A 15,444-nucleotide genomic window follows, 5' to 3' on the forward strand; every position below is an offset into this window, starting at 1 on the left:
TCCGGTACTGCAAGGTGTAATTATGTGCTGACAGAAGGAGCGCCCAACGCTGCATCCGCACAGCTGCCATTGACGGTGTACCTTTCACTGGACTCAGAATGGAGGTCAGTGGGCGATGATCAGTGAGCAAGGTGAACCTGTTACCATGGAGATACTGGTGAAACTTGCACACTCCAAAAACTATTGCCAATGCCTCCCTTTCAATCTGAGCATAGTTTCGTTCTGCTTTACTGAGAGTTCGTGAAGCATAAGCAATTGGCCGTTCTTGGCCATCAGGCTTGACATGTGAGAGCACGGCTCCAACTCCATATGGTGAAGCGTCACACGCCAAACAGAGGCAGTTAAGGATTGTAGTGGGTGAGTATTTCTGGTGAGGCCAGACGTTCTTTAGCTTTTTGGAAAGCTGACTCACAGGCTGATGTCCACTGCCATTTCTTCTCTTTACTGAGCAGCTCATTCAGCGGCTTCAGGACCGTAGCTAAATCAGGTATGAAACGTCCGTAATAGTTGAGCATTCCAGGAAAGGATGTTACTGGCTGACATCATCTGGTGCTGGAGCTTCCATAACAGCATGCACCTTTTCTGGTGATTTGTGTAACCCTGCCGCAACAATTATGTGGCCCAGGTATTCCACTGATTCCTGGAAAAACAGGCACTTCTCCTGTTCGAGATGCAGGCCATAGTCCTCCAGCCTGCTCAAAACTGCCTCAAGGGTTCTCAGGTGTGTCTGTTTATCAGGACCACTGACGAGGATGTCATCCAGATAACAATGGGTATATGGCAGGCCGAGAAGCACTTGATCCATAGCCTTCTGAAACAATGCAGGTGATGACGCTACTACAAAAGGTAAGCGATTGAAACAGAAAAGCCCCATTTGAGTCGAAATAGTCAACAGCTTCTTAGACTCCTCTTCTACCTCCATCTGTAGATAGGCATTTGCTAAGTCTAGCTTACTGAAATGCTGACCCCCTGCTAGAGAAGCAAACAGGTCCTTAATGCGTGGAAGTGGGTACTTATCCACACAGAGCTGCGAATTAAGAGTGACCTTGAAATCGCCACAGAGTCTCACTGAGCCATGCTTTTTGTTGACAGGGACCACGGGCGTAGCCCAATCACTATGCTCCACTGGTGTGATCACCCCAAGCTCAGTCAGGCGTTTCAGTTCTGCCTCCACCTGAGGGCGGAGGGCATAAGGCATGTTGCGTGGTGGACAGAATTTGGGGACACTATCAGGCCTAAGGGTCAATCTGGCTTTAATTCCCTTCATTGTGCCCAGCTCCTTAGAGAAAAGGGCCGAGTGTTTCTTTAACACAGCCTCCAGATTGCCATATCCACTTTGCTCTCTGGCATGAACCATCTTTAAGTCTTTCCAGTTCAGCCTGAGAACTCTCAACCATTCCCTACCAAACAGTGGTGGGGCATCCACCTTTACCACGTACAAGGGTAGTGTTGCACGCTGCTTATTCAGTTCAACTTGCACCTTGATGACCCCTTCTGGTGCCAGCGGTTCCCCAGTGTATGTTTTCAGCATGATGTCAGTGGATTTCATGTTATTGGAGCAGCAACTGACTCAGCATACTTTTGTATTGTTCCCATGGGATCAAAGATACAGCAGCCCCTATATCCATCTCCATCTCCATTTTCTTCCCGTTAACTACAGGAATTAGGGAGATACGTGAATATTTCTCTTTTCGAGACAAAGAATACAGCTCCAACTCACTATCAGTGTCGGGTCTGGTTCCTTCACTTTCAGTTTCCTCTGCAGCAACATGATGAATTCTCCTCTTTTTGTCTTTTCCTCTGTTTTTAACTGCATTGCCTTTCAGCTCAGGTTTTCCCTCTTTCTCTTTCCTGTTCCAATCTTGGCTGCTTCTGGCTCTACCTTTACACATGTGTTTCATGTGGCCCTTCCTCCCACACTGGTGACAGTCACGGTCTTTGTACCAGCAGTCATCATCAGTATGATTCATTTTCCCGCAGAGGTGGCATTTATGACCTTTTTGTGACAGCACCGCATTCAATGCTCAAAACGTTCAATATATGTTGCCCATTGCTCACCAACATCATCAAAGGGGTCAATCAGCCCAATCATTCCAGCCATGATGTATCCGCTGTCCACAGCCAACACTGTCGCTTCTGACTTGTCGGAGAAAAAGCAGCTAGCCGCATCCACAGCTCCGATGCTAATTCACCACGCGATCGTCCATTTTCCGTCCAAACTCAGCCACGCAGTCAACACATGCTCAGTAGACGGCCAAGTCTTCCAGACGTCACAACTCGTCGCCAATTTATGTTATATTCCCTCTATGGTGTCAGTACACTATTAGGGCTTATACAGAGTCAGACTGACACACACAGTAGCTTGTTTACATGTTGACTTCTTCTCTGTATTAACATAACACAGAAGTTACACACACACACACACACACACACACACATAACTGGGCGTGGTGCCCCCTACTGGCGATAGCTTGTACAGCACACCATAAATCTTGGTTCATACATAACAATTTTATAACAATTAATTAATTAGGACAGTCAGTCAAACCTTTAATTAAAAGAATCACCTGTTAACAAACTTGGTGCGTTTGCTGCACAGTTTGGAAAAAGTAAACAGGAAAGAAATACAACAGCACTCTCTGGTGGTCACTGCGACACTCTTACTACACCTTTATTGTACAATTACAAGAACAAAGGTTATGAGCCATGTCCACTTCTCCACAGGCAACTAGTGATGGGAATAACAGCGTTAGAAGTAACGGTGTTACTAACGGCGTTACTTTTTTCAGTAAGGAGGATGCTGTAGACTCTCGCTCACGCTTGCCTGGGATAAAGTAGATAAGAGGGGACCATCTCTAGTAGAAAGTTACTGAGACACTGTTGTTTAGACTAGAATGAGAGAGCTTCTGTAATAAAACTGTTAGGGGCACACCACCATTTTGAGATCCTCGGCACCGTGTCATGCAGGACGCATCTCCCTTCTAGAAGTAATTGTGTAAGAGAATAAAGTGTGAAATGGTGTACTGAGCAGGTCTTCCATCGGATGCCTTTAAGAAATCAAAAGAACTCAGTGAAGTGTTGATATTTAACAGTAACTAATTACTATTTCTATCGTTACAATGTCGTTACCGTTACCAACAAGAAAATGCGGGGCGGTCACGTTACTATTTTTCAGCAAACAGACGGTTAACCTCAGTAGCGAAAGACCGCGAGGGTTTGAAAACAATGTGCCGGGAGTTTGCTCTTCTCGTCGGCTCAGATATTTGAAGTTTAAACAGCTACATTCTCGCCTGAAAATATGTTATAGGTTTATTTTGTGACCCAGAAAGAGTAATAAGAGTAATATTAAAACTAAGTAGCTGCAGTAATAGTAGCCATTGTTGGCTGGGCCAATCTGGGATATGGTTTTTCAATTTTGTTGTCCGGGTGAAAAATCGGGAGAAATTCGGGAGAATGGTGACTCTGGGAGATTTTCGGAGGGGCACTGAAATTCGGGATTCCCCCGGAAAAATCGGGAGTGTTGGCATGTATGAGTGGAAGTCACTGGGTGACTGCTGTTCACTGGAGGAAATTTCTTTAACACTGTTCTACACAATGTGGGTGCATATATTGTATAGGGATATCTACTGCTACACATATCATGTACAGAATTATGCTGTGATATCTATACCAACATTTTCGCAACAGGTCCATTAAGTCCTGTAAGTTGTGAGGTGTGGTTTCCATGAATTGGAATTATTTGGCCCGCAAATCCCACAGATGCTCGACTGGTTTGAGATCTGGAGAATTTGGAGGCCAAGCCAACATCTCAAACTCATTTTTGTGTGGCAAACCATCCCTCAACCATTTCTGCTTTGTGGCAGGGTGCTTTATTCTGCTAAAAGTGGCCACAACCACCAGGGAGCACCGTTTCTATGAAAGAGTGTACATGGTCTGCGGCTTAGGTAAGTGGTCTGTGTCAAAGTATCATCAACATGGATGGCAAGGCCCAAAACATCACACTACACCCACAGCATTGCTTTCTTCCCATAGTGCATCCTGGTCCTACGTGTTCCCCAGGTAAGCACACACACCTGGCCATCCATGTGATGTAAAAGAAAATGTGAAGATTATCTGGTTCCACCTGATTAGTACTCTAAACGACCGGCGTGAGTAATGGCCTTTTGTCAAACTCACTCAAATCCTATTTTTGCAGCTAAACACAAATTCAAATCCATTCTTGAGTTTTCCGCCATACTTAGAAACAATAACACCATGCAACAGCTAAAGATGGCATCAATTTTGTGCTACATGTTCCAATTTTAAATCATTTTTAATAAAAAACCTCACAATATATGACAGATATTTGTGACCTTCACAAATAATTAATATAAAACACTACCCACAAAAAACCTCACTGTAGCGATAAAGAAGAACACCAACAATGATGGAAAACTGACTGTGTCAGAATCAATTAATGCAAAACGTCAAAAACACAAGACACAGCAGGAATGCACTCTTCAAGCAGTGTGGTGGCAGATTCCTTTTCTCATGTATTAATCACATATTTTCACTTCAGTATAGCAAGACCACTCCTGTCACCAGTTTGTATGCATGTGGAATGTGATCACAAGTGGGGCCCGAGTTTTATTGCACCTTCACAGCAGACTCATTTTCCTCTTGAGAGCCCTGGACATCCTGTTGCAGATGAGGTGACGGTTGGTCGGAGCTTTTCTTAGACTGAACAGTTAAGGATCTGCTAATAATTGATCTGCTGTGGAATGTTCTTTGTTTAAGAGTGTCTGTGTCTGCGTATATAAGATGTAAGAGCGGTGGCCACAATTCAGAGATGGTCCTAGTGTTTCAGTGGGATGCTCTCTCCACACTGCAATGTGTTTATTAAACCCACTTCAAATCAAGCTCACTGGGTGTGTTGCAGGTTATTGTTAGATTTTCCACAACAGCAGCACATCAAGAATACTGATACTAAGAAAACTTTGTTCAACTCAGTGACGTTAAAGGACAGAGGCCACACATTTAGGCTATAAGCTGTGCAGTGACTTTCTCCAGCAGTTCATGTATGTTTCCATGAATCTTTTAATGAGTTTGAACTTAGAACACAGCATGTAGCTTATAATAAAAAACTTCTAAACGAAACGAAACTAAACTCAGACTGGTTGCTTGCTGTGCAGTTAGAAAAACAGAAACCAGGAACTAAATGCAGACCTGTTACCAGTAGTGCCTCCTTGCATTTGGAAGAAATGAGAATGTGTTTTGGTCTCAGTGTGATTCACAATTACAGGCATCAAACTGAATTTAAAAGAAGAAGAAGAAAAAAAGATAACAGCTGAACTTTTCATGTTTTATTGAACATACCAAGAAATCTTTTACAACACAGGCTGGGAACAGTAAAAACTTGAGTTTCTTAAAATTTCAAACCTCATTTAAAAGTAACAACCTTCACCTGACATTCCCTGTTTAAACACTTCTGTAAAAAAAAGAAAGAAAAGAGTTACTTTTTATTTTGACTTAATAAACTTCAGGTTATTGCACAGCATCTGAGCTCAGGACTATGACTTGTAACAGGTGGTGGGATCTAACTAAACATAAGATATACATCGCTGCGTCAACACAGTCATAATTCGTATATTATCAGTCAGTTATTAGTAAAAATGTGTGTAAATCGTTGACATTTCAGTTCAGTTCAGTTCATTTTTATTTCAAACATATACATTCGCCAACATTTCATAATATCATTCCATGCAGTTGTTTGAAAAGGAGTAGGCAGAAGTATATACTTATTTAGCTCTACCCCCTTAGGTTTACATCTTAATCATTTCCTCATCATCTAAATTTGAACAACAAAAACTTATACAATGGTTTCAACTTAGAACATGACGTCACAAAAAATATTTTCTCATATTCAACCAATACTATGTTTAGATTTACTAATTTGCAAAGGAAAGCAAACATCACTTTGACTGCTGTCTTGGGTTAATTGCATTTTCTTCATTCTTATACTTATTTAAAATTTCTTTTTTGAGTTTTATTTTAAACTGGTTTATATCACTACTGACCTTTATTTCTTCTTTTAACTCGTTCCAGAATTTAACTCCCGCTATAGAAATAGAAATTCTTTCCAAAGTTGTTCTTCCTCTTTGTATTTTTAAATTCCACTTCTCTCTAAAATTATGTCTCCCTTCTCTCTCTAAGAACCATTTACTTATTTCGATTGGGAGCATCCCTTTCCTTGCCTTATATATTATTTGCACTGTTTTGAACTTGACCAGATCCTGGAATTTTATAGCTTGCGTCTTAATAAAGAGTACATTTGTGTGAGCCCTATACCCCTCCTCATTTATCAATCTAATAACCCTTTTCTGCATTATGATTATAGTCTGAATATTACTTCTATATGTATTTCCCCAAACCTCTACACAATAACTCATGTATGGTAATAGTAAAGCACTATATAACATATATAATGTTTTCCTATCCAGAAATTGTTTTGCTTCCCCCAAGACAGCAATGTCCTGTGCCAACTTTCCCTCACATAAGTGATGTGTGATTTCCAACAAACCTTATGATCAATGATCACACCAAGAAATTTTATGGCATTAACCCTTTCTAGATATACATTATCAACACAAATTTCAATGTTAATGTTTTTTCTTATAATTTCCAAATAAAATAAATTTTCTGAAACAGGCTTCACTGAAAAACAGGCAACAAAATAAGATTGATTGATTTATTGATTTCACTTTCATCAAAGTTAACATCAGAGGTTGTTGTGCTGTTCAGGAAACACTGCCTTACGGTGAAGAATGACAGAAATGTCATAGGAAGAATTTCATAGTAACGCATGTCATTTTAGCTCTCGATCTTTTGATTAGGAGGCAAAGCTACTTAACCTCTACCACCAGTTCAAATTGATAACAGTTTGAATGAGGTCAAAGCCAGGGAAGTCCATGGCAATAATCCCAAAGCATGGTCTGGGATGATTGGGATAAAACTGCCTGAGGTACTGATTGAGCCATGGGTTCACCTTTTCTGCCACTCTTTTTGGGGTCAGAAACATTCCTAGGAAAGTCCCAAAGCCAGTGCCGCTTGTGTAAGTCAAAACAACGTTATCACCCCCACAAGCCTCAGTGGCTTGGGCCAGCTGTTTGATTAGTTTGTTGTCCTCTTCTTTAACTCTGCTAACCTTATTGCTGCTATTCTCATCCGTCTCTGTGAGGGGAATTCCTAGTGTGAAGGTGCTTTTCTGCAAAAAGACCAATTTCCCCCTCACCTGGCCTATATTCGGCATGCCAGAGGTCACCCACACGTGCTGGTCATTGCTAATCAGATTCTGCACCATTTCATTTACCTTATTCTTGTTCAAAATCGCTGGCACCACTCTAATGAGCACAGCCTCAGTGTTAAACTCAGACAAGAAAGCTTTAACAGTGTCCAGAACATCTCTGAATGTGCTGCGCTCGTATATCACCCCATGCATGACGTAGAGGGTGCCTTCCAGTTCCAACACTTTGAGATCCAGGAAACGAATCCCAGCTCTGAGCTGGTCACTCAGAGACAGGACCTGGTATTCTGACTCAGGGCCTCCATACCGAGCCATGCTGCTGTGACTGCCGGGGATGGTGATAAGAGACAGGGGGCGGAAATCCTCAATGCCAGCCATCCACGGAATATTGTAGGACGCCGGAAGTATGAGGTTTTTATTGTCATTGAAGAAAGGATTGTTGCCATGGCATGAAACCCTGAAGATTTTGAAGATTTGTTGAAGTTACAATAAAGCCAATGCAAGTTAAAAATAATGTATTCCTGTTTTTATGATACATATGATACGTACATGGCAGACAGAAGAACACAGTGAAAAAGAAGATGCTTGTCACCAGCACTCATCTTGAAGAAATGTGAGCCAACTGGAAAATTGCAGAAAATACAAGAATAAGTTATGCATTTTTTATGTTAACATCCCATTTTTTAAATAAAAAATACCTATGCAACCAAATTAATTGTGCAAGATAACTGAAAGATTTCAGTTATGTTGCAGGTTTCAACTGTACCTTGTAGCCAGGGAAATTCCACAGCCAACATCCAGAGCAGCAAAAACCTGAGACTTATATGGTTCAGTTATCAGAAAAATTCTAGGTGTATGCCACAGATTGACTGATCTTGATAGGTCTTTAAATGTTTGTTCAGATTGTGATGTTTGAGAAGGTGTTCCCTAAAATCCAAGCAGTCATCTGAACAGATTGTTCTCTTCATAAAAACAGGGTTAAAACTGATAAGATTACAGGGCATTTTAGTGCAGATCGAGGATTTGAGTAACTCCAGTGAAGGTAGTGTTTGCAAAGTTTAATCAAAAGCGATACCAAGTCTGTTGTTCAGAGAGGGAGGTGGCTGATGACTAAACTTATCACTGACTGGGTGTAGCGCTGTTGACCGAGCTTACTGAGCAGATCTGTTGATAATCATCACCCACGCTTTAAAAATATAGAACTATTTACTGACCTTTTGCACTGTAAGTGTCAAGGTCCTGGGTCTGAGCGACCCAGGATCCCTGAGCAGTTATAGACTTATGTTACTTATGTATTTTTGGTGTTGCTCCCCCTTTTTCTCTATGCTTGTACATATGTGTGTGGGGGTGGCTGTGTGTCTGAGCACTCGTTTATAGGAGCCTTCAGGCCTGGTGGGTGTGGCCCTGCTAGGGGACTGGCCACACCCGAAGCCACGCACCTGCTGCTGATCAGGCCTCGTCGGGGGAGCTACTTAAGAGAGTCTTGGAGCTCCCACCGATGTGGGATCATTTTGTGAGACTTCCCGTCAGTTCTCCAGCTGGGCTGTTTGTGAGTGTGAGCTTACCAAGTGAACTGAGGGTACTAACTACTGCCTCTATTTTCCCAGGAAGGATTGCTGGACGAGAGGGCAGCAGACACAGAGTGCACTGGCACGAGGGAGCAGACACATGAGCACAAACACTGGGAGAAGACACGGAGTGGAAGTCGGGAGCACACGGGGATGTATTATTGTTGTGTATCAGTTCCATCACTGTAAATAAACGCACTGCTTGTACATAGAGCACCGCGCCTGGGTCCTCCTTCCCCACACCCCCCACGGTTTGCCATGCCAAACCGTGACAGAAAGTGAGTCCCTCTATATGGTCTCAGCTGCTTGAATGATCTTTAAATGGATATCTGGCAGTTCAAAGCATGTTGTTTTAAAGACCTGTTTAGTCAGTAAGATTGAATGACTAAAATCAGTATCTTCTGTGAGAATATACAGAGGAAATTGTCCATAACAAAAACAAAATTCTAACAGGGAAAAAAAACAAGAATGTTGAAGATCAGGGTGAAAATGATGTCGTAGGTATTTGGGCAGAGAAGAAAAATACAATAAATGTCAGCTCTTACAGGTTTTAGAGAGAACTTGCACCAATAAAATTAAGACCTTATGGTAAATGTTGCTGTAGTCTGGCAGACTCGTTAGGTTGGCCTTGATTTAGAGTTGATGTTGCAGGAAAGTTGTTCTGACTGGACTCGACTGTTTATTCTTTCAGTTTAGTCTTCCTTTCTTTGTTCTGTTGATAGGAAAATGAACCCAAGAACAACTGATTAGGTAAAATGTGTAGTAGCAGACATTGGGCAGGCTTTCTTTGTTCTTCAGATCAGGTGTAGAAGGTCACTACTGTGACAGGAACACCCAAGAATACCTCACCGGTAGAAGCTCGGTTCCTGTCCTCTAAGAAGAGAAATAATCTGTTACTAATGACATTCAGAGTGATCCCAGTGTTTGTAATTTTCCATGAAGATGCAGAAATCCAAACTTTTAGCAGACACTGATTCTGAGAGCACTGTTGATGTTGACCAACCCAAGACTCGTGTATTGGTGGATGCAAGCCAAGTCATACAGATTCAAGGAGCAGGTACCAGCTGGACCTCTAATGTGTATTATTATTTAAATCAGGAAAAGAAAAATGTTATGTATATACCAAGATTTTTGTAATCTTATCAGTGTTAGACATGGAATTGTTAGAATCAAGGCTCTACATGTCAAAGTGAGTAATAAATAGGCAAATTAAGGGTCTCTTTAATATTGTAATATTGGTAAACATGGGATAGCAAGTATGGTAAAAAAAAAAAAATGCTTAAAATCTGTTATGGGGCATATTTTACAAGTGTGTAACAGGAAAACAGAAAAAACGGTTAAAACGCCATAAACACATACACATTTATGAGGGTCAAAGACAGCATAAAGGATATTACTGGACAGGACTATTGATGGCCTTCTAATTTTGTTTTCTTTGAAAATTGAATTGAGGTATTCAGTCTAGTGTCAGGGGGACGGTTCATGGGGCAAATGACAGGATACCCTTGGGCAGATTGCAAAGCTCATCAAATAACAACAACCCCACAATTTTTCATGTGTTTTTTCACAAATTTGCATCAGATCTAAAATCTGATTTTGTGATATTTATATTTATCAGAATATTTGATATTTTGTTTAAAATGTGTTTTAAAAAATTGTATTAAAAAAATGAAAAAATAATTTTCTTAGTGATTTTGCTCCCTCACGACGTCCATCCACTCACTCCCTTTCTCCCAGGCCTTTTTTTTTTTAACCTTCACTGACCCTGACGCATGCGTTGTGGTCTGTGTGTGGTATTTAGAAACGAATTTAGGGGTGAAATAAGGTTTTGAAATACCTACATTTCCCGTGATGCATTGCGATCGGACCCGGAAATGAAAACCGAATCAGCTGACTTGGTTGTGTGTTTCTGAGCAGTTTGGGCACTTTAAAGCTCTTCGTCGCGTCCCGTAAATTCAATAAGTGTTATTATATTTGATCTCTTATATCAGAGGGTGAACAGCCATGTTACGGCCGAAGGCGCTGACGCAGGTTCTCAGCCAGGCGAACACAAACGGAGTCCAGAGCACTCTGTGAGTACGGCGAGCTAGCCGCAAGCTAGCCACATGCTAACTGCTGCTGGAGTTTCAGCGGTGCATTTTTTGACGATTACATATAAATTTAAAGGCAATACACATGATAAGTCTTTTGAATATTCGATAAAACTGAATATAACCCCGGCGGGACGAATAAAACGTTATTATATGAAACAGTGTGTATCCTGCACAAAGGAGCTTCTAATGTTTCACGACCAGCACAGTCTGTTTGAAAGTGCTCAACACAAACTTCAGGGTACTTTATTATATAGTCAGTGTATCTGATCATTATCTCCGTCTCAGTATAATGGCCCAAATAATTGATATAGGTTAATGTCAGGCATTTTCCCCCACAGGGGTTTAATTTCCTTAAGCATAAAATAAATAGTTGTTTGTCAAATTTCCAAAAATAAGTAGATAAACAATGTTGTCCTAATTTTATATCAAAATAATATACAGTTACAAACTAAAATAACTGTTTATGTAATGATATATTCCACTAAGAGGAAAAAGGGCATCAGATATGTACTAAAACTATTTTTTTTGTGTAAGATAATACAGACGGTGACTATATGTTGATCAGTTGTGTTTACCTGAGTAGGTGTCACCAAAATTCCTCTTTGAAAAGGAAAAAGAAAATCACACTTTTAGAATCAACAACTCGTGCTATTAAAATTGTGCAAGTAGTCATCACTATTTTCTGTCATTAGTTGGTATATGACACCATTTATATACGCTTTTAATGGGGATAATAATTATTAAAACAAACCTCTTGCCACTGCAGGGCTTCTTTATTCTTCAAGCTCCCAGACCTCTACCAGAGGCCTGGGAGCTTTTAGGGTCCTGCACAGTATCTTTGCTGCTCCGAGGACTGTGCTCCTCTGGACAGAGATCTCCGTTGTTGTTCCTGGGATCTGCTGGAGCCACTCGCCTAATTGCACCGAGTGCTCCGTTTCCACTGGGACCACTGTACATATGGTGTTTTTGTCCTGACTTTCAAAGTAGTCCTAAACTACTTAAACAGACTTGCCTAGTAAAATGGTGTAGTAAGAAATCCTATACAAATAAAATACATTTTCGTGTAGTATACACCTTAGTTAGAGTATATATTATGTTTAGTTGGTAACTTTGTCTGTGCTCTGAAAGTTATTATATTAATTTAATGTTAATCTGCTGGTTATGTGGTTTCTCATCAGCTTACTGAATAATGAAGGCTCACTGCTGGCGTACTCTGGGTACGGGGACACCGACGCTCGAGTGACAGCTGCTATCGCCAGCAACATCTGGGCAGCTTATGACAAGAACGGCCATCAAGCCTTTAACGAAGACAAACTCAAATTTATTCTCATGGATTGTATGGTGAGACATGCTGTTCCATCATCTTTTATTACTTTTTTTTTCAGGTATATGTGAAAGATTTGTGTGATGTGAGAAAAAGTGGAGCGATCATTAAGTAATAAACTGAGATACTGTGGTCTTTAACATTGTCGTTCTCAGGAGGGAAGAGTGGCCATTACTCGTGTCGCCAACCTGCTGCTGTGCATGTACGCCAAAGAAACGGTGGGCTTCGGGATGCTTAAAGCCAAGGTTAGAGTTTAAACTCCCGCCTTTTCATGAGATAATGTTTCATATTCTGAATGTGGATCATCAACAACTGTTACTGTTTCTATTAATGATTTACGGCCAGGTTTGAAAATACCGGAAATTTACTCATATACAGTAAAAGTTCTCTTTGTTGTCAATTTGTGAGTTGTTTTTTTTAAGTTAAAAAAAATCTGAAATGTAATTAATTTACAATATTTATCAAATCCATAAGTAGTTAATTATATTATTAAGCATCTGAGACAATAACTGATTTCCCAGCATGTTGTTTTACTATTTTAAGTGGACTTTACACGCAGACTAAGTGTTCTAGTCAAATCTAAATGGACAGAAAAAATAGAAACCTTAACATCTGTAGCATATTGAATTTGGCAGCCGGTCGGTGTCTTTGACGCAATTGAATCAACAGTTTAATATACTGATTCTGTAACTGGCAATTATTGCCTGTCATGCTTTTCTAAAGCCTGTGAGATGTCACTAAATACTTTTATTTTTTCCGACTGGCAGGTTTAAATTCAGTTTACTGTAAAGTTTAAAAAAAATCTTCTTAAATCGATGTAAACATTGTAATAGTAATAAGCAGCTTCTTTCAGTAGCTGCTTCTTACTCTTCTGCTATTGTCAGTACCTGTGACTGAACATGAATGATCGCAGTACTTTTATGTCTCTTTAAATCATATAAAAGCTCTCGCATGCAAAAACAAAATAATGAATAAAAACTCTTATTTTGAGCCTCCAGACCAGCTGAGAATGGATTTAATATGGAAACAGCTGAGGGTAAAGTGTGGCTCATTATTTGTTTGCACATAAATACATGAAACAAAGAGGATTTTTATTTATTTATTTATTGTTAGCTTTTTGTGTTTTTAATTTTACCTCCACTTTACTTCAGAGTTCTTTTACGGAGGCAGAGGATTTCTGCTAATGAAGGAAGTTCAGCAGTTTGATGTAATTTGGCAAAACATGCTTTTAGTTTAACAAAAGTCTGACTCAGAGGTAGCAGTGAACTAGTGCCTCTTATAATGAGTTCAGTATGACTGAGCTTTGTTTTTGTTTTTTTAAGACTGTGTCCATCTTTTTGAATGTGCATCCAATTTTTCTTAGTCAGAACTTTAGCCACTTTTCCCAGTCAGCTAATCCTTCACCCTTCAGCTAATCTGCTGACACAGCCTCCGGAGGCTAACTAATCTCGTGTTGTATTCAGGACGTCCGGGTAACAGATAACAGATGTCTGAACAAGGCAAGGCTTTCTGTTCCATTTGTTTTCCATTGTGGATAGGTTCAAACAAGCTGATTTATAAAAATAAATAAATTAATAAATACTACATCACTAAATTTTCTTCTTCCAAGAAAGCAAAATTTTCTTGCAAGTTCATGACATGTCACAAGAGACATTTAAAATTTAGTCTCAATCACATTCTTAATGATAATGATTAACATTTATAAGCATCGTGAAACATGTCACCCACTCATCATTTAACATTTATGTTGATCAAAATTAAAATTTGATGTATTGAGTCAAATATCATATGTCACGACGAAATACAGGTTGTCTTGTTCACGTTAAAGAGTTTCACATCAGAAGGTTGTTATGCAAGTAGAATTTATATTGATTATTTATAATAATACTTTGTTATTCTGAAGAGATATGTATTTATTCCAAACATAACTGTGCTGTGTGTGTTGTGATTGTAGGCAGAAGCACTGGTCCAGTATCTGGAGGAACCTTTAACTCAAGTGGCTGCGTCGTAGTCGAGATGTGACTCACGCTCTTCTGGATGCTTATGTCATGTGATCCATGTGATCCATTCATGGACTACTGTGCCACTCTGCTTGTTCACTAAATGCATAATGCATATATGTCAATGAACGGGCAAGCTTTTGCGTGTGTGCGTGTGTATATATGTATCTATGTGTGTTTGTACTAAAAAATTACCAGCTTGTATGGTGCGTAACTCTTTCCGCTCGCTTGTGAATACGTTCCCTTCAAAATTTGGCTAAATTTGTCTGCTGAAATGATTCCATTATCAAACGTTCCCACAGTCGAGTCGTTCATTTGCAGCTTTCGCTCAGGCATGCTGATCAAGGCTACACAGAAATTTGAGCATTTTGAAACTTGTCGGGAGCTCAAATCTCATGAAAAGAGAAATATGTGTGGAAACTTTGAACTTTATTGAGCTGCAGTTAAGAATGATTGTATTATTTCAGAGGTGTTAAATAAAAGAAATGTACATTCAAATTTGCACAATCTTTGTTCTTTACGCTGACGTGACAGAGAGGAATGATGGAGGAGTAGATGTATATTAAAACTAACAGTGTGACGTGATGGAACATGATGGAAACGTGGGGCAGAAAGGGTAACGTAGCAAGCTTGCATCTACAACAGGAATCCAGAAAGCATAAGTTTCACTACTTTATTGTTCCAGCGGTCAGTGGCTGGGTAAATGGCTGCTTTTGTTCTTTATGCACAGATACTGAAACATGACAAATCACACTGAAATGTTGCTGAAAGAATGACATTTGTTCAACTTATATTTTCATTTTTAAGGCGTTCCAGTTCGTCTGAATCATCAGATAATTTAAAAAGAACCAAATGCAGAAGAACAGAACATTTTAATAAAGCTTGCTGATGCACAAAGAAGTGCTTGCTTTCAGAACACAGAGTCCAAAACACCACGCAAACAGAAATAAACAAAAGCAGTGAGATAATTACAGAAGTACAAAAATAAGACCTTAAACCTTTAAGTAAAGTGACTCAGGAAAACACTAAAGTACCATAAAGTGCCAATAACCTCAGCAGCACTGACACGTTACTCAGGCTGCTGTCAGTATCTCTCTATCATTTACCTTAATCTATCTATCGCATCTATCGTTTTATGCAGTTCAGGGTCACGGTGCTGTGAGGCCACAGGCAGCGT

The 15,444-nt window shown here is 40.0% G+C and overlaps 1 protein-coding gene across 1 annotated transcript; it reads left to right on the forward strand.

Moving 5' to 3' along the window:
• The first annotated feature begins 10,704 nt into the window (after positions 1–10,704).
• On the forward strand, positions 10,705–14,765 carry lamtor2 (late endosomal/lysosomal adaptor, MAPK and MTOR activator 2). The gene is made up of 4 exons (XM_084944850.1): positions 10,705–10,922; positions 12,122–12,284; positions 12,423–12,512; positions 14,222–14,765. Exons 1-4 carry the CDS (start codon positions 10,855–10,857, stop codon positions 14,276–14,278), a joined length of 378 nt encoding a protein of 125 aa, XP_084800976.1. The 5' UTR covers positions 10,705–10,854; the 3' UTR covers positions 14,279–14,765.
• The last annotated feature ends 679 nt before the right edge of the window (positions 14,766–15,444 follow it).

The sequence above is a fragment of the Perissodus microlepis genome, chromosome 11 (assembly GCF_051167445.1).
Source record: "Perissodus microlepis isolate ML-2025 ecotype Zambia chromosome 11, ASM5116744v1, whole genome shotgun sequence".
NCBI classification, from domain to species: Eukaryota; Metazoa; Chordata; class Actinopteri; order Cichliformes; family Cichlidae; genus Perissodus; species Perissodus microlepis.

Bases quoted from the DNA above. Each gene is read 5' to 3' on its own strand.
- lamtor2 (XM_084944850.1), top strand. From the start codon at position 10,855: ATGTTACGGCCGAAGGCGCTGACGCAGGTTCTCAGCCAGGCGAACACA. The intron at 10,923-12,121 runs GTGAGTACGGCG...GTTTCTCATCAG, and splicing joins AACGGAGTCCAGAGCACTCT to CTTACTGAATAATGAAGGCT. The intron at 12,285-12,422 runs GTGAGACATGCT...TGTCGTTCTCAG, and splicing joins TTATTCTCATGGATTGTATG to GAGGGAAGAGTGGCCATTAC.